Source organism: Rhipicephalus microplus, chromosome X (assembly GCF_043290135.1).
Source record: "Rhipicephalus microplus isolate Deutch F79 chromosome X, USDA_Rmic, whole genome shotgun sequence".
NCBI classification, from domain to species: Eukaryota; Metazoa; Arthropoda; class Arachnida; order Ixodida; family Ixodidae; genus Rhipicephalus; species Rhipicephalus microplus.
In genome coordinates this window covers 240,075,667-240,095,019 of record NC_134710.1, presented here as the reverse complement: position 1 = coordinate 240,095,019, position 19,353 = coordinate 240,075,667, and the positions used below count along the sequence as shown (strand labels likewise).

General features: G+C 40.0%; 1 protein-coding gene across 6 annotated transcripts in view; it reads right to left on the bottom strand.

Annotated features, from left to right (window-relative positions):
- LOC119187804 (uncharacterized) overlaps window positions 1-19,353 on the bottom strand; it is a 214,571-nt gene that overhangs the window by 148,261 nt on the left and 46,957 nt on the right. For 5 of the 6 annotated variants that reach the window (XM_037435890.2, XM_075878856.1, XM_037435889.2 and 2 more), the window contains 3 exons: window positions 18,439-18,537; window positions 11,774-11,842; window positions 8,316-8,411 (listed from right to left, as the gene is read on the bottom strand). In XM_037435890.2, the coding sequence (XP_037291787.2) occupies window positions 8,316-8,411; window positions 11,774-11,842; window positions 18,439-18,537 (264 nt within the window). The remainder of the gene's footprint in view (window positions 1-8,315; window positions 8,412-11,773; window positions 11,843-18,438; window positions 18,538-19,353) is intronic. The other variant, XM_075878855.1, reaches the window with a different exon arrangement.

Here is a 19,353-nt window from a genome sequence, read left to right as displayed (position 1 = left end):
AACTTTGAATAGTATCAGGATTTGGTTTTGATTTGATATGTGGGGTTTAACGTCCCAAAACCACCATATGATGATGAAAAACACCGTAGTCAAGGGCTCTGAAAGTTTCGCCCACATGAGTTTTTTCCTTTTAAGTGCACCCAAATCTGATCACACAGGTCTACAGCATTTTCGCCTCCATCGAAAATGCAGCCGCCGCCGCAGCCATGATTCGATCCCACGACCTGCAAGTCAGCAGCCGAGTACCTTAGCCACTAGACCACCACTGCAGGGCGTAGTAGCAGGATTGACTTTCAGTAGAATGCAAGTGATAATCTGTAAAAAATGTTTTAAAATTTTCTACACTTAAAGCACATGAGATTTTTTTTTTTTCTGAAAGAGCCAGGTGCACTTTAACTGAAACAGAGGAGAATGCACTTTTTTCCACTGACAATATGGTCGGGCCTGCTCAAACAACTTTTTGTCAGTACAATCTTCTGCCCTAAATACCACAAATCTGTATTCTGGCTAAAATCTATATAGCCCAGTACTGTCAGTATTGAAAAGTAAAGCTTGCATTTGGCTTATATAAATTGTGACATTTCATTTAGGCATGAACTAGCTTGTAAAATAGGTGTAAAAGGATTCGAATGTACGGAATAGCATTGTTTTGTGATACAATCAACATCATACTTGTGCTTCTGTCAGTGCTGTACTTCATCGCACGGGCGTAATGGCAATTACTAGACTTGAAGAGCGAGTGCAGCTTCCTGGCAAAGACTGCATTATTCTGGACTATAATCAGTGTTTTATTGTTCTTGACATCTATTGAAGACATTGAAAAGTGTTCCAGTTCATTTTATGCTATGCCGTTTCGGTTGACTACTTCTTCTTCAGGGAATACATAGGTGCACAATATCTTAGTTTTATGGGTATTTTATTTCAAATGAATCGTGTTGAAGTGAACGAAGGACATGATATTGTAGTGCTACACTCGAAAAGAATTAGTAGGATGCAAAAAAAAGTAGAAAAGTCCGCCTTTTATTCTTTATAACCTAGTTCTGTCATTAAACATCATGTGCTCCAGTAAGTGCCACCTCGCCCTATAAAAACCTAATTGTGGAACGTGACCATGATAACAAAGCAACTAGGGCCCAAATGAAACATTTTGGGTAAGACCATGTTGGTTGTTTTGGTCACTGTTATTTGCATAGTGCTGATTTATTGAATGTGGCTCAGCTTGATTGAAACAGAGAGTATTTGGCTCATTTTTCATTAAAAGCTGCGCTTTTGAGTTCATGTTACAATAAGAAATTGCCCCATTTTGATTAGAACTGTTATAGAAGTTGAAGATACTTAGGCGTACTTTACGTTCCCGTAAAATTTAGCTTAGTTTCGGTTTGTGCATTTGGCTTATTTTGCAAAAAAAATCCCTCATATAAACCTGTATAACAACCTTTTAAACTAAATAAATGATGGATCGATGTGAGGGTTCGTTTAACCTTGAAGTGGAGCAACAAGTAGTGTGAATTTACCCTGAATAGAGGTTTTCACGACTTAGCACCCTTTAAATGCAGTGAAACTGCTTTTACAAAATATTACATACTTACTGAATATGTAACTTCACAGCATAGCACTGTTATACTACAGCAAAACCACCTTTACAAAGGTTGCAAGCGGACTAATATACATATATTCGTCCATTTGAAAATTTTCAATAATTTAAATTGAAACCAAAGCGAATTTGAATGCTGTAATATTCTTTTAAAATATTCATAGAATTCAAATATTTATACAAGCCTACAAAAAATTATTAGTAGTGTTATTTCCTTAAAGGTAACGACAGTTACCCAGAAGATTTTATGGGGTCTCGGTGCGAATGAAAGGACCAAATTATAATGATGGAGTCTAGCCCGCTGTTCGCAATTCATGCTGAAATTTTGAATTGACACAGAAAGTCACGAAACATGGTATGTCACACGATCTAGAGAGAAGCCTTGGTACTACGAAACAGAGGCATTCAGCTTAGTGAATACAGTTGGCTGTTACTTAGTAAACCATATTGGAGTTGGAATGAAGATTCAAGAGTTGACGCAGATAGAAACGTGTCCCTTGAATTTTGAAAAAAAAAAGTTTAAAAAATCAGTTTCCCCGCAAGGGAGAAGCAGTTAATGTGGTAGCATGTCTTCATGTTATTTATTCACAAATACCGCTGTCTCAGTTTTCAAGACATAGCATGTGTAAATACAAATATTCAGCACCTCGAAAAAATACAATTTAACAAAATACATGTTATTACAGGATAAAGAGTGCTAACCAGCGCAAACGACAGGGCAGGAGGGGACAGGAGAAGAGACGAGACAGAGTGCTGAACTGCCAACAATTTATTTCTTGTGAAGGTATTTCTTGTGAAGGTCTCCTGTCCCCTCCTGCCCTGTCGTTTGCGCTGGTAAGCACTCTTTATCATGTTATACCAACACGCCCAATCCTACTGTCTCTTATGTTAATACAATTCTTCTTTCCAATTGCTCAGCACCGAGTCTGTAGAAATACCCATTATTTTCATTCTGAAAATGCACGTTCTGCATAAAAGCAAAAAACAAACAGAAAACTAGGAAAACAATTCAGAATTGATCTAACGGGCACAATATTTAGAGGATAAAATATCCAGGTATGGTGTGCAGAAGATGCAACGAAGGATATAAGTGCTAGAACACTCAAACCGCAGTGTGAAGTATATTGGTTATGCAGGAGGATGAGAAGATTGCAAGTGCGCCGATGTTTAGGAAAAGCTGCAGCGATAAAACATGCGCATGCGAAGTAGGCGAGAAACGCTGGTCATAGCGATGAAATAAAAGCAGTGTTGATTTTTTAAAAACAGATTCTAACATATAGCTAGGTCATGTTTGTGGTGAGGCGACCAAACAAATAACGCGTATTCGAGTCTAACCAAAGTTTTATGCACTGTAAGTCGGTATTCTTCAGTCAAGTTGCTTAACGTGCGTCAGAGACACCAAAGTTTTCAAAAAGCATGCTGCAGATTGTTTTGATGTGTGTGTGCCATTTTAAATTTGCTGTGAGAGTTACACCAATGTGTCTAAACTACATTGACTTACACAGTAATCAGAATATGTAATATGAAGAGGCTGTTTATATGAAAAGGTCATGACTACAGTCTTTTTGAAGTTCGCCATGTTTCACTCCCGTAACAAAATGACGAGGACAAAAAAGCACTGTTCAGTGCATCCTGATCTTGAGTATTAGAGATGGTTCTACAAATAACGCAGTTGTCTGCATACATTCTAAGTTTAATTTGAGTATCACCAATAATTTCTTCTCCATTATTTATATAAATAACAAACAAAAGCGAACCAAGCAATAACTGATGCGTCTTCCTGATGTGAGATGTACGTGAGATGACTAAACGCAGTTAAATACAACTAATTTTAAGCCGGACGGCAAATAACACGGTTCGTACAAGTTTCCAAAGCGAAAATTCAAAGCCATTCAAGGACTTTCCAGGACCTGTCACAGATTTTTCAAGGACTAAAAGCGGCACGCAATGTTGAAAATTTCTTACTCTGAATTTTTCAAAATTGACTCATTTTTATTGCACTTACACAGTACATGCATACTGCAATTATAAGAAACATTTCCAGTCTTCACATTAGCTCACTTTAGCTTCACTAGCTTCACCACTCGCACAACAGGAAAGGGGCCAGCACCGAAGAGCATTATGAGTCTCTCACTTCGTTTCTTTGTGGTATGAAACAGTAAAACTTTATTCCCCGTGTAGTTTTGAAAAACAAAACCACATAAACTCATGCCAAATTACTGTTTCGGAAATGGAGAGTTGGTCATAATGATGCCGATCCATACCTGCCAAGTTCAAGTATTCTGAATCTCGTAGATTTCCGCAACGAAAAGAGGGGGATAGGGGTGTCACGCTGATTTACTTTCCCCCTTTCTTTTTTTTTTTTTTTCTTGCACCGAAAGAAATCACCACAAAAAATATTGGGGGGGGGGGGGGGGGGGTCAGTACAAATTGGCGTTGTGCGGTCTCATACAGACTTAGAGTAGGTGAACACCCGAGGGTAGGTTTTCCCAACTAAGTAACAAATGCGAATCTCAATAAGGATTGAACATACTACTTATATCTCTCAAAATTTTCAACATCAAAACAACTAACGAAATCTATATCTGTCAAAAGAACTCGTGTATGTTTTCCTGGGTGAACGGACAGGACGATGCAGCTGGTTGCCAAGAAAGCGCGGGTCAAAGCTTCGCTTAAGGCCGACTAAAACGTAACATCTAAATACAGCCAAAGTACCCAGATCGACAGGAACAACGCGACTTATTCTTTGGAAAGGAACTCCACAATGTTTTTAGAGTTTTTTGCATCTTTATCGCTTCTACGGCTGCGCTAGCCACGTCCACAACCGTGGTTTTAAATGCGGCGGTCGCGGAAACCGGAAGCTTCGTTTTCAATCCACGTGCACTGGCTGCACATGTACCTTTCAAACCATGTCGTTTCTTGCTATGATTGCATCTGCTGCGATTTTGTCCGCTGGGTTAGTGAAACGCAACATTGTTTTAAATGGTCAATCATTGAAGGCGTGTGCCCTTTCGGAGTCCTGTCACGTCGTCACCCGACATGATCATGTCAAGAGCGACAACGGTTTCATCTACAGCGGTTGTGGCCAATGATAAGCGCAGTTTTGACAAGCGCAGTTCTGATAACCGCAGTTCTGATAACCGCAGTTCCGCTGGCCGCATGTGCCCTTTAGAAGCTTCCAGCGCGCTGCTCTCGGCTTTCATTCTCCAGTTTCGGCATTAAGTTCATACGACCCGCTGTTAAGAAAGAGCTCAGAACATCTAAATTTTGGCCCAATGGACATAATGAAACTTGGCTGAGGCATTTCTTGAATTCGTATATCTGCCAGTTTCGCATCATTGAGATTCTACTGTACGTTTAGATCAACGCCTCCTAAATTCGGTCACAATAAAATGCAGTGGGTTCGTAAAAAGCCTGGATTGGATTGGGCTTCATTTTTGTCAATGCAGCCAGATCACGCACAGAAATTTCAATTTCCGTGAGATTTTCCTGACAACAGTACAAACGTAAGAACTCATCGAAATCCAGGAGACTTGGCAAGTATGCCGATCTACCACATATAGGAGGCCGCAATGTCAATTGGGAGTGCTAAAAAAATTCAAGGATTTTCAAGGATGGGAAAAAATTCTAGGACTTTCAAGGGCCTTGAAAATGCACTTTTCAAATTCAAGGGCTTTCAAGGTTTCAAAGACCTGTACGCACCCTGAAGTAACCTGTTGTCCTTGTTGTCGTCGAAAAAATTGATAAAGAGCTATAAGTTTACCAAGGTAAACCATGTCAAAGACCTTCGAATATGACATCAACTTGTTTCTGGTCGTTAAGACAAGAAGCAACGTCATGCGTAAATTAAAGCAACTGCGTAACAGTGGAATAGCCAGCATGAAAGCCGTGCTGTAATCATGAAGGTATATTGTGAGCATTTAGGTATTCTACAATGTATTTGTTAATGATATGCTGCAAAAATTTGAGCTGGTAGAAAGCAAAAATATTGGCCTATAATTTGGTATTATTTGCTTGTTCCCAGACTTAAATATGGGAATGACATTTCCTAATTGCTATAGCTGAAAACTGCTGCAGAGATTATAGATCTTTTTTAATATTACAGTAAAATAGTCAGCACGGCATTCTGAATACCACTTTAGAACCATATTTAGAATACCGTCTGGGCCAGATCGTTTCGAAACCTGAAGATTTAGCATAACATCATGTCCTTCAGAGAGCATAATTCAAGATTAGAAAGAGCAGGTAGTTTGCTGCACGTGGAAAATGAAGGAGTGAAGCCATTAGCAGAAAAAACACACTTCAAGTAATTATTAAAAGCATTTGCTAAATCTTCAGGATTTCAGGAGGATCGGCCACAAAGAATAAATGATGAGGGCATAGACGATGCAGCACTAATCAACAACAAATAAAAGCTGAATGTATTTTTTCCATAAATGTAGCGAAATCATTGCTGAAGTTGTAGTTTTGAAGTAGTAGACTTGTAATGACGATTCTTACATAAGTGCTTTATGCGATGAGTGAGATGGATTATATTTTTATGGTACCATGGGTGGTTTGAGGTCCATTTAATATATTTTTTAGGTACATACTTTGATAGGCATTCATGCATGTCACAAAACTTGAGGAGTGCATCTAAATTGCAAAATTTGCTACAACATTCAATTTCCCCAAAAGATAAGGCTGAAATGTCTATTCAATGGAAGTCTCATGAACTTTAAGAAAGCTCAAAACAGTTTTGATCTCACGTCATTAAGGGTGAATTGCCGAGTTTGAGGCGACTTCAACAGCTTTATGGTAAGGAAACCTTTCGACGACTTCACATTTTACACTGTGTGATAGGAGCATGCGGTCCCATGAGGAACTTAGGCGGCAGCTAACTCATTTTCAACCGATATCGAGAAACTCCAAATGCAGCCTCCTACCCGAGTATCTCTTATATCATACTCCTTCGTCCAGCTAAAGGCTGACAGGGCTTCCTTTATGGTGGAAGAGCAATCCAAAGCAGTCATCGTGTGCGGAGTGATGTTATCGCATGTGCTCTCCGTGCGAAAGAGAGGGGCTGCTTCTTTCATCTAGGCTTCAGCAGTGTTCCTCACCAGTGCTCGCGAGATTTTATCCCCGGGAACAGCATAGTGTGCGTACAAAAGTCACTGATTTGTACTTTATACAGAACATGACAGCGACGATGAAAGCCTGTATAGTGTGTCCATATAATATTTTCTCACAGAAAAAAAATGTACAAAACCGTCGAGCGGGCTGGCCTTTTTTATGGTGAGCTGAGTCGTATTTGCTGTAAATAATTCATCCATTGGAAGAATGAAATAAGCCAGAGCCTATTCCTTTGGTTTTGTTCTCTATTACACTCCACTAAACTCCCTTCACTACAACTCTTACAGGCTGTATCTCATCGACATTCATGTCTTTATAAAGTACGTGTGCAATATGTGAGCGCTAAGCATTGAGCCTATCATGATTTCTAGCTTGTGATCTACACTGTTATTTCCACTTGGGCAATCGGAAAGTCACATAATGCAGTGAAACTACAAGTTCATTGCACGTGATAATCATGCGAGACGCGAGAAAGAAAAAAGGGAGGAGGGGGCAAATGTAGGGCAAAGCAGGGTAGAGAACAATTTACGACTGATATTCCTTGTATATAGACCATTCGAGAGTATGTGCGCAAGTCATGTCACCTGAATCACTATCTGGCATCACGAAGAACGCCAAAAAAAAACAAGAAATGCCAAGAGAGAATAACACGCTCGATTGTATATCTTCAGAATCTGTATTAGGGCCTTTATATAGACAGGGCATTCAAACACTGACACCAGAGAGCAGTCAAGGCATCGCAAACGCCGCTCTGAAAAATCTGAGCTGCAAAAAATAAGGTGTAGTGGTGTATATTTTATGCCCAGATTCCTCGCTCGGGTTAAAATAAGGCCAACGGCAGTGCGCGGCGGCGGCGTGATCTTTCTCTAAACTTTGGCGGCGGCAGCGCAGAGCTCTATACCAAACTGCATGGGGCTACATGAGAGTGTTTCTGCACACATGTAAATTCGCGAGTGAGCACGAAATGAATAGCACTAGCGAAATATCCCAACACTCCCTACCAATACTGGCATGTAAGTGCCCTCGCACTCACCTATCGCCATTTCCAACATGTTTCTAACAGAACAGTTCATCCTCAAAGCGAATGTAAAAGCTGAAAAACAAATAATCAATAGTTTTTTCCACTGTGCCATTGTATCACCGGACCTCTTGACTGGTAAGACTTCTAGCACTAAAAACAAAACATACCTGGCACCACAATCAATTTGTTGTCAGTCCCTTTTTAAAGAGTTGACTGCTACTAATTATCAGGGACAGTGGGAAACCCTCTGAGCATGTGCATCTTGACACAAGTATACAGGTTTAAGCGTGAACACCAATTATATTTCAGAAAATAACACTATCTTGAGCCCCCCCACACACACACACAAGGAGCCACAATGAGCTCTAGGGTGCCAAACCACAATGGGTGTTAACCACACTAACCCTACTGTATATCACATGAGGCTTCAGTTTTATAATACTGCTTTACCAATGACACTTCTATCATCATCATCACACACCATAATTGGATGCTATGAACTAACCTGCATGCTCTTACAGTAGGCATTACGAAAATGCCCATCGCATCTCATCTGACCCCCAAAAGATGCTGAAACTTTACACTTACCCATTCGAAGCTGTGCTTTTCTCTTCCCACTCAGACTTTTTCCTAAGCTCCGGAGAGCTGATATCTTGTCTTCGTTAGATAAAATATGCTTCTCACCTAGATAAGACCGAAAATAAGACTGGAAGTGTCAGTAGTTTAAACTTCTCCGATATTTTACAGAAACCCAATGAAAGACATTGTGAAGCATTGTTTTATATATAGCAGTAATGAATTAGGAAGCTAAAGTGAAATTTGACATAATCTCTGTAGCTTATCCATCTTCAGTAAAGTAAGCACCAATATTCACTTACAGTCTGCACTACTTGTTTGGTTTAGTGCTCTGCATTCCATGGTTGTTTCTTGCTTATATTTGCTCTCATTTACAATCCAGCTTGGTTCTTTTTAGGGTTCTTAAAATAATGAACTACTACATACAACATATTTCTGACATGCATGGGCAGGACTTAAAACAAAGCTCCCCCTACAACTGAAGGTCTAAAGTTCTTTCGGACATGCATCAGCAGGACTTGTAATAAAGCTACCCCTACAATCTAAGGTCTAAAGCTCTTTCAGACATGCATGGGCAGGATTTAAAACAAAGCTACTCCTACAACATAAAGTCTAAAGTTATTTTAGACATGTATGAGCAGAACTTAGAATAAACAGGTAATGAAAGCGACATTTTGCTTTTTGGAGCAGATTATGGAGCAGAAAAAAATGGTGCTTTGGAGCAGCTTTAAGTGTCTTCAGAGCAGAAAAAGATGCTATAGCTTAGGGTTGCTATTGAAATTTTTGGAGCAGAGGCATGTTCCTTATGACTCCTGAAGTCTAAAACATCACTTAGGCATCTAATAAATATTTATTTTTATTATTAAACATGCCATATGCTAGTAGACAGATAGTATACAAGCAGTACAGTTGTTGGCGTAAATCATGGAGCGGGGGGTCAAGAGAGTTTGGACTTTTCTGGTGTTCAGGCTGTGGAGGACACTCCTTGCAAGTGTCCCACTTGAGATTTAGCACGTGATATAATTGAGTTAACCATCAAGTATAGTGCAATCAACTTTTTAAAACACTTATCTTTTACTGCGTATCTGTGATAAATACCTCTCAGCTGTGTTAACTATGGAAATCGAAAAAAGGTAAAAAAAAAGAGAGTGAATAGAACAATGCAATTGCCCAAGCTCGGACACCATGCTCGTTTTTTATTTTATTTTATTTGAAAGCATGATTTAATTCCTATATAAATAAAAATACAACCCATATTAAAGATACAAATTGGACACCATGGCCTAATACGTGTCACCCCTTGAGATTTTTCTGGATTTACGCCACTGAGCAGCATACTAGGATACTAGTGTATACAGCTTGCTTTTGGTTTTGCTTATGCTCACGGGATGGTCCCATGGCTCAACTTCATTCTTTTTAGTTTGCCAATACCATTTTGGAGCAGGTTTGGAGCAGTTACTAGTAAATACTGCACTTTGGAACAGCATGGAGCCACATTTCTCTTTTGGAGCAGTTTGGAGCTATTGGAGCAGCACTTCCATCACTAACAAAGCTACGCCTACAACCTAAAGTCTAAAATTTCAACCATCTCCCACATCGCAGAAAAAGAAGAGAGCTGTTGGTGAACACACCTTCAGCACAAACCAGTACAAATCTCGCAGTACATCGCCTAGAGAACTTGTCTTTTAGCCATAGAAACACAATACAGCTGAAACTTGATTTAAAGAAGTGATGACCACACTCTAATTATTTTGTCAATTTGGGAAGATCTTAAAGGGGCCCTGAAACACTTTTCCAAGTAGCCATAGCATGACTTCCCGAAAAGAGCTTATTGCCCCGCGAATCAACCGCTGCAAAATTGTTTTGAATTGGTCCAGTACGAGCAGAGTTACAAGTGTTGTCACACACTGTATTTGCTTTTTCGCTCCTCTTGTAATTAAAGCACGCCCCGCCACAGTGGTCTAGTGGCTAAGGTACTCGGCTGCTGACCCGCAGGTCGCGGGTTCGAATCCTGGCTGCGGCTGCATTTCTAATGGAGGCGGAAATGTTGTAGGCCCGTGTACTCAGATTTGGGTGCACGTTAAAAAACACCAGGTTCTTTAACATGCACCCAAAGCTGTGGTCGAAATTTCCGGAGCCCTCCACTACGGCGTCTCTCATAATCATATGGTGGTTTTGGGACGTTAAACCCCACATATCAATCAATTAATTAAAGCACTGGGAGCTAAGCAGGGAGGAATGGCACGGGAAAAGAAGCTACGATACGCAAGACTTGCGAGCCTCAACACTTTTTTCTTTCTTTTTTTTTTCCTGACCTCCACCTTCGAACATGATGCTCTTCAGTGCGATTGCGCACTTGCATGCGGACACATGGCAGCATCCTACGGCGGCCGCAGTGGCTCCTGAGCATGCCATGCTCAAATTAGCCAATGGTGTGATACTTGGGCATGTGACACAACGACTTTTGATTATGTAGCATCATTTGTCAAAAAAAGAAAAAGCAATTTTAGGCAGACTGGGATTTTATTGTAAATTACAGGCAGCGAGCTGCGTTATAATATTTGGCTTGCGTGTTCTCAGAAGCCTCGACTACCAATCGGCAGCATTTTCAGACCAAAAGTGTTGCAGGGCCCCTTTAAAATTGTGAACAATGGTTCCGGTCTCTCGAAATCTAAAATTGTTACACAGCACAATCCAAAAGCTATTGGAGCATTGTATTTCTTGTTAACCCATGCCTGTGTGTGTGAAAAACTGCGATGGTAACCTGGACATGCAGTCTCCCACACCTAGGGAGCCTCCCATGCCTGGTTGATGTAGGCCAAAGAGAGTGAATGCAATGAATGGGGAGTACAAATGCAGTGAGGGCACAAGCAATTTAAGCAAGAAAATGAGGAAGGCATGATCAGTTCCATCTGTCACTTAAACCCAGAAATAAAGAAAGCAACCACACTAGTGCACCAACGACAGCACTTACAGCAACAATGAAATATCACCGCCCCTAGCACGATGCATTACATAAGAACACCATCGGCTGTTGACTTCGTTGTTTTGTACATAGGCTCGGCATGCAGCCTTGTCAAAACAAAACCAACGCTGAGACTAGGGTGACTAGATTTTTTACCGTGACAGCATTAAAACAAACACTAAAAAACTCATCTGTGTGAATACTAAAAACAAATCACCACTTTTTCACTCATTTATTCTAGAAAAACCATTGTTAAATCCCATTTGCTGCCAAATTAGTTTCGTTCATTTGGGGTGACAACATTGATCTCTACGAGTACCCACTGGAGGAATCGATATATGTTTATTACGTTGGGAACTAGGCAAAATCGGGTTTTGTTATATCGAATTTTAAATGTGTCAAAATAAAAAGAAGTAAGAAAACTGCATATGAGAGACTTGTGTCAACACAACTATGCACCTATAAGTCATGAACACAGGGGGTAGAAAAAAATTTCTCAATATACCTTCAGCTCCTGCCAAGAGGCGTTTCACTTGAGCTTGGTCTCTGCTAGCACCATTCCTAAGCTGATTTTCTGTACAAAATAAAATAAAAAGTTTTGATAACTTTTTTTTCCATAGCAAAATTTCACAAACATTGGCTTACTGAACTTGATGTTACTTTTTTTTTGCTATTAATACGGTAGCTAACAGCTTATCAGCTTGATTAGCAACTACTACAACACAAATTAGCATGGCCCATGAGCACACATTTCAAAAACTGATAATTGATTATACAAAGGCAAAAATACCAACTGTGTGGCATAACTAATGACGACTGGCTAATTAGTAATTGTCTTAAATGATTATGAACAGTGACAAAAAAGAAACCAGAAGTTTATTGTATGTGTAAGCAGTTTATGGCTGTAAAAACAAAACTGCCATAAAAATATACAAAAATATAGCAAATTGAATACTGATGACACATTGACCTTGACAAAAACCAAGGCCTTGATCAAACATAAACACAACACCTGTCTACTCATAGTATTCATTCTATGCAAAATTACTTTCTTACGCGGAAACTTGCTAAAATATGCCCCAGCCCTCACAGGTAAAGAGTACAGTAGACCCTCATTAAACAAAACCAGAAGGCACTGGGAAAATGTGTTTCATTTAACAGGAGTTCCGTTTACTGAGAGATGAAGTGGGTCGCAGCATTCAAGTATGAAATCAATTATATTAGAGAAAGTTGTTCCATTTAAGCAACAGTTCCGTTTAACAGATTTCCATTTTCTATTAGCCATAGTCTTCAGATAGGGAATACCTGCGCCCTGCGTGGCCGGCGACTTCCCACACGCTGGATGCGTAAATAAATGTTGTTTCTCTCTCTCTCCATTTACTGAAAGTCTACTGTACTTTTAAAAAGAGCAGTTTAATAGAGCGATATGGCCACCCCTATTCTGTTAACAGATTCCTTGAAGAAATTTTATAATTTTTCTGCTTTTGTAGATTAACTCACTAGCAAAAATTATTTACATTCAACTCAAGGACCCTGTCAAGCCTAGGCTAGACAGAGTTACTTGAAGGGCTTTTGTAAGTCAATAACTGAGATATTATTGGCCTCAGTGAGGTTGGGACTGCAAAGGTATATACAATACTAACAGGCACACCTTCTGCAACAGAGGACTTCCTGAAAAGAAGGAATATAGTGTGGGGTTTATAATTCACCGACATCTGAGGCAACATTGATGTATCCTACAGCATCATTGAAAGGGTAGGAAGTGTCAAGGTAAAACTAAACAGGAGATATAAACTGAAAGTAATACAAGAATGCACTCCAATGTTCAGCCATGAAAACAAAGTAAAACCTTATAAGAATACTGAATAAGCAATACAAGAGGTGTTTACCTGGTAACACCATAGTCATGGGAGACTTGAATGTGAAAGTAGGATAAAACAAAGGGGAAATGATCTGTAACTACGGTATTCACTCTAGAAATAACAGAGATACTAAACTTAATCGAATTGGCATAAATAACAGCTTCTTCCAATAGGATAAAAAAGTAGGAAGGGGACACGAAAAAGCCCTAACAGAGAAACAAAGGAAAAAATAACAAGAACACAATAGGTCTCACATGTAGAGACACAGGCACAGTAGAAGACACTGAAGTAATAGGCGAAAAAAATTCCCACATATCAATGAAGTGAATCACAATGGCTGGGTGAAGCTCTGGATGCCGTATAAGTGAGTAACCACACATTACCCACGCGTTGCCCAATATAATGTAAATTGAGTGACATACAGTGACATATAGGGATATAAAGAGTTGATGACGAAGCTTGGGCCTAAGGTCCATAATGTCTACATTGAAGTCGCCTACTAGTATAAGGGGTTTGGGCTTATAGGTGTTTATTGTTTTCACAACTATGATCGATGTTTGTTTACTGCAAAAAAAATTTTTATTTACATACACACATATTTACTATACCAACGATTTTCTATATACCTTAACAACAGACACACAGAGGCAATGACAAAGATATGTCCTAAAGACCATAATGTGTACGTTGAAGTTGCAGACTAGAATAAAAGGTTCGTGATTGCGGGTGCTTTATATTGTTCTGTCACAATTATGATTGATATTGTCTATTTTTAAACATTTTTTTGGCATATGCTTTGATTGATGGGTGCTTAAATGTTAGTGTTTTTACAGAGTCATGGCCTTTTATTTTGTTCTGGTAAACAGCTCTTTATTTTGTTCTTGTTAACCTTTTTCTTAACCTTTTAACAGTGCTGTGCCATGACAATGGACACTGTTGAAAACAAGCCTCAGCATTAGGATGCTTCACGTCTAATAAATTCTAGTGATCCTATGTTAGCGATGGCCAGGATCACCCTCAGCCTGAAAAAAAAAACAAGAACAATGCTAACCACTAAAAAACAGGCCAGCCTACATACAACAGGGGAATTTGGGACTGTCCTTGAGAACAAATACAATGCCTTAGAACAAAAGAAAATAATGGCATAGCAAAAAGAAAAGAAACTGTAATAGACTGATTTCTGAAGCAGCCATTAACGTTGAAGGTAAAGCACCAAGAAAAAAATAAGCAAGCTATTTCGAGTCACGAAGGACTTAATAAAATAAACAAAAAAGCATAAGAAAGTAGCAACCTCAATAGATTGAACAGAATTTTCAGAGCTTTAAAAGCCGATATACAAAATCGAACTCAGTGATACATGTAATCATAACAAAGAGATGGAAGCCGAAGTAAAAAAAAGGGCAGCCACATCAAAACAGTTAAAGGGGCCCATCAACACTTTTTTCAGCACGGTCAGAAAATGCTGACGATCTGTAGTCGAAGCTCCCCAGACCATGCAAACCAAACATTACAGTGCTACATGTCGCCTAGAATTTAGGTGCATCGCGAGCTTGTAGTTACTACAGCCACTGCAGGAGGTCTAATTGATTGATATGTGGTGTTTAACGTCCCAAAACCACCATATGATTATGAGAGACGCCGTTGTGGAGGCCTCCGGAAATTTCGACCACCTGGGGTTCTTTAACTGCAGGAGGTCTGCACGTGCCTGCACACACGCATGATCCCATGGAAAGTAATTTGCGCATTTGAACACAAAAAAAAAAGTGTTCTTCACCCGTGCCATCCCTCCCTGCTAAGCTTCCAGCGCTGTCTGAACAAGAGAAGACAGAAAGCTATTAGAGCAAGTGACAAATTCCCAACTCCCGCTTGCACTTGACGGACTAAAAAGTTTTGCGGCGGTTGATTTGTGAAGCAAGAAACTCCTTCAGTGAAGCCAGTCCATGGTTGCTTTGAAAAAGTTGCAGGGCCATTTAAAAAAAAAACTCTCCATACAAAGCAACAAAATGTATGCATCAAAAGATGAGCCTGGCAACATCGTTACGAAATTTTATGACATATCAAAGGTGGCACAAGACATTCAAAACCACCCAGCATTGGCAAAGCCAAGGGGGGCATTATTACGTAATCAAAAAATTCATTTGCAATTATATGAATATTTAATCCCTTGATAAATTACTTTTTACAAGTTGACAAGTCATGATAAGGAAAAATTCTGTAGTTTCACACAGGACAAGCAGAAGTCAAGCTTCCTATGTTTGTGCATGTGTTAATCCTTGCATATTTCTGTGCTTCTCAGTAGCACACTGCAATTAGTAGCTATGTATTAATAGCTACAATTAGACCAAAGCTTTGCTCTTCTTGTAACCTTTCACATCTGCTACCCCAGGGACTCTTTTCACCAGTCTAAAGCTCAATGGCACACAAGTCTGAAACATTCTTTTTAAGAAAAAAACTTTCAGGCTTAAGGGGGGACGTAGAACATAAGCTCCAAACATCAGCCAAAAATCAAGTTTTCGCTGACAATCTCTTCATATTCCTAGCATCATTGCACATCTGTTCGCAACATTTCATAGCTGAATACCATGAACTTTTATCTTCATCTTACCTTAAAAAACCAAAACCTGTGCGCCCTGGCTTTTAAAATGGAGGGTAAACAGCAAACAATTTTTCATGTCCTTCCTATAACGAGGAGCAATACATGTATTTTTTGTTCTTGCTGGGTCATAATTACAATATCGTTTTTTTTTTCTGAGATGAACAGATGCAATGTGTCGTAAGTTAAATTTCTGTCATAGTCCTTCAATAAGAAAAGGTTCATAAATAGAGCTTTTGTTTCAAGTATCAATGAGGGCATTTTTGAAACATGCTTCAACAGCTCACAACTTTGATAAAGAACGGCCTAAAGCAATGATTTATACATTACGACACACTTCGGACATCTTGAATGTATTCTGTGGGTTTACCATTGCGGTGCACGTTGCAGTAACTAGCTAATTAGGCATTAAACAAAGTAGCTGTTTCTGATATCTTGGAGACTATCTCTCACAGCAAGAAAAACCATTCAATATTTGAAATCAGCTTACAAATACACAAACTCAGCAAGTTCCATCAAAATTGATGGACCCTGTAAAGAAAGTTTTTAAGTTCAATTAAAAGTTAAAAAAAAAAATTTGGCAAATCTTACATACCTTGGGAATCGATGTTATATGAAGCATGCGGATAAAATGTGCCTTTGTTGTAATCTTTCTATTGCATGAAATCATAGTCCCTAAATACTTTTTACTGGTCATGAAACTTCGGGCCATGTTTGGTATAAGGAAAAAGTCTTCCGCCAGGGGCGCCAATGCAGACAAGGGGGCTTTTATCGCAGGCGCTCAAACGGCGTGTTGTTGGTGCGTGAAGAGGTTTCCTTGGCAGATACTTGCTATGGTGGCTTCACGGACATATTTTCGTGGGGTTTTTTGAACTGGTCACCAATCGCGTATAGGCAGCGTACTCGCACCTGCGCGTAGCGACCATAAATGTTTGTTCGATTACGGCAGTGTTCTATTCCTTTGGATTGCGGCAATTTCGGCGTGCAGTCACGCCCCGTACGCTGATTTAGCAAACATTATTTGATCATGCCTTTGTATAGCTTTTTATTTTCCTCAAGGCTGTAGCTGATGTCAGTGCAAGAACCGTGACCAACAGTGCCATTACACAGGCGCACGTACGTATTGTAAGGGACGGGCATGCGTTACGCCTGTTCGCCGGGAGACGTACTGACGTGTGCAACTTAAGCGATGATACTTCTTCGTGACGATTTGTCCATACTTTGAAAAAAATACTTAGTTTAAATTCCTCCGAATATACATAATTCAATTAACAGTTAGTTACAGAAATGTCTTTCACATACCCGAGCGTTCGAAGAACTGAACACGAATGTGCCGTTTTTTTTTATGCGGTATCGCCCGCTTCCACTGCTCACGGCTTTCAGTGTCACTGGGAAACACAAAACACGACACCTTTGCGACAGTGCGGAACACAGCATGTCTTTGGCATTGTTCGAGAAGCTGCTGCTAACCGTCCGTCGCATATAAAAACAGTCACAGACAGCACCGCACACATGCGATAAAACTACACCAACAAAGCCTACACAGAACACAGTCGCTTCACTGGCCTCGACGAGCGTCTCGGTAGCCGGAGCGACCGTGCGGCGCACAGGATGTCTCTTACATTTTCTTCATGTAGCCGATAACTATTCGTTACGCTTGAAAACGTTAAAATGCACACAAAGCACCGCACACATGCGATAAAACACGACGCACACAAGACCTACACACTTCGCTCGGCCGTCGCCTCGCTGAGAGACGCCGCAGTGGCCTGGACGAGTACGACGGGTCCCCCTTAACACTGGTGGCGCCGCCCCGCGGTGAAAGCTGCCGGCACCCAAAGCTCTCCCATAGAGTGACAGGGAAGTTTCGTGACCAGTAAAAAGTATTGAGGGACTATGGTGAAACGTTAAAAAGTGGCACTACAGATATGTACAAATGCACGTACAGACACACGTTAAAACAGCTGCATATGTTCTATATATTATCTGAAATCGGCCTTCAAATATGCATAAACTCAGAAAGTTCCACCAATATTGATGAATATTGTAAAAAAAAGATTCCAAGGGCTATGGAAAGTGAAAAAAAAAAAGCATCACCTACAGCCTCGCTTCAGTTTGTAATTACATGATAACCATGAGGCTGTAAGTATGAGCTCATATGTGATGTAAGCTTCTACAATGCTTTTTACAACAGTACCAAATAAGTGCCAGTGATAAATAATCATGATATAGTGCTTAAGTGCACAATTACATCTTTCAAACTATATAATTACAGCTTCTAATGAACTTTACTGACAAATCAAGTATATGAACAAGTAACTTAATAAAATCTAAAATATTAAAATATCCTCAAGAACTTGGTTAGTATGTTTTTAAGTGCTGTGACCACAGGCTGCATAAAAACTTGAAGGGGTAACGGTGCCTTTTTTCTACATCAAATCCCAGCCACGGCGGTCGCATTTTAGATGGAGGTGAAAATACTGGAGGTCGGTGTACTTAGGTATAGGTGCACGTTAAATAACCCCAGGTGGTTGACCTTTCTGATGCCCACCACTACAGCCTCCCTCATAATCATATCATGGTTTTGGGACATGAAACCCAACAACTATTGGATCTATAATTTTGAAAGAACTTCATTCTACGACGAACCACATGAGTTTGGTATCTGTCACTTCCTTGTGGAATGTTGTATACATTAAGCTTCCCAGGACTCACCTGAAACCCCTGTTGATTTCCCTGAAGAAGCAGCGAGGTATGGCCCATGTATCCTCAAGGCTAAGTTCCTGCCCGTCTTCCAACTGGTTGGTGTGATTACTGCATGCATAATAATAGGACAATCTTTCTGTAGTAATATGCTTCAGCAAGATTTAAATCAGTGTATACTATGGTAGTGAAGTGAAATGCAAATGAAAACATGCCCATGTATGCATTAAAACATTCATGACGATACATGTGCACTACATTTCACAGTACTTCTCACGTCCAATTCCATGAAAGCCTAATGTGTGATAGCTAGGGTCACTCAACATTCCTCTACTTTGAAAATGTGGAGAACATTTCCGACATTCCAGTGCAAAACCTGCGTCTTCATTTCAAGGAAGAGGTTAGTGCTACGTGTTTAAGACAGACAAAACATCCGTAAACAGGCGTTGTGTCAAGCTGTTTCGGCAAGCAAAGTTGTCTTCCTCAAGGCTAAAACAGAACTGTTCTCCACATTCTTGATGATGTGAAAGAACTCCTGCGTAAATTGAAGCCAAAAGTGCTCCGTGTTCAAGAAAGACACTTTAAGACTACAAAAACTTCCTCAGCCAATATGCAATCTTTTGCAAGGACGCCGACAACACACTTTTTCCAGTAGAATAGCCATGATTGTTCACAGGGGTGTTGCTTGCCAGCCACTCTGTCTCTGAACACATCTGGAGGAAGTCACTGTTCAAGTGGTGCTATGAGTGAAGCTAGCGAATACATTTCCTTTATATACATTCCACCTAGTTATAACCTAAGTAATAGTTAACCCTAAAGTTTATTGATGAACTTCCTGAGCCATACATAATTCTAGATTTAAATGTGTTTTAATAGAGCCACGACACATGAAATTCGGGATTTTATCGCTGCTGCACCATGGAGCAC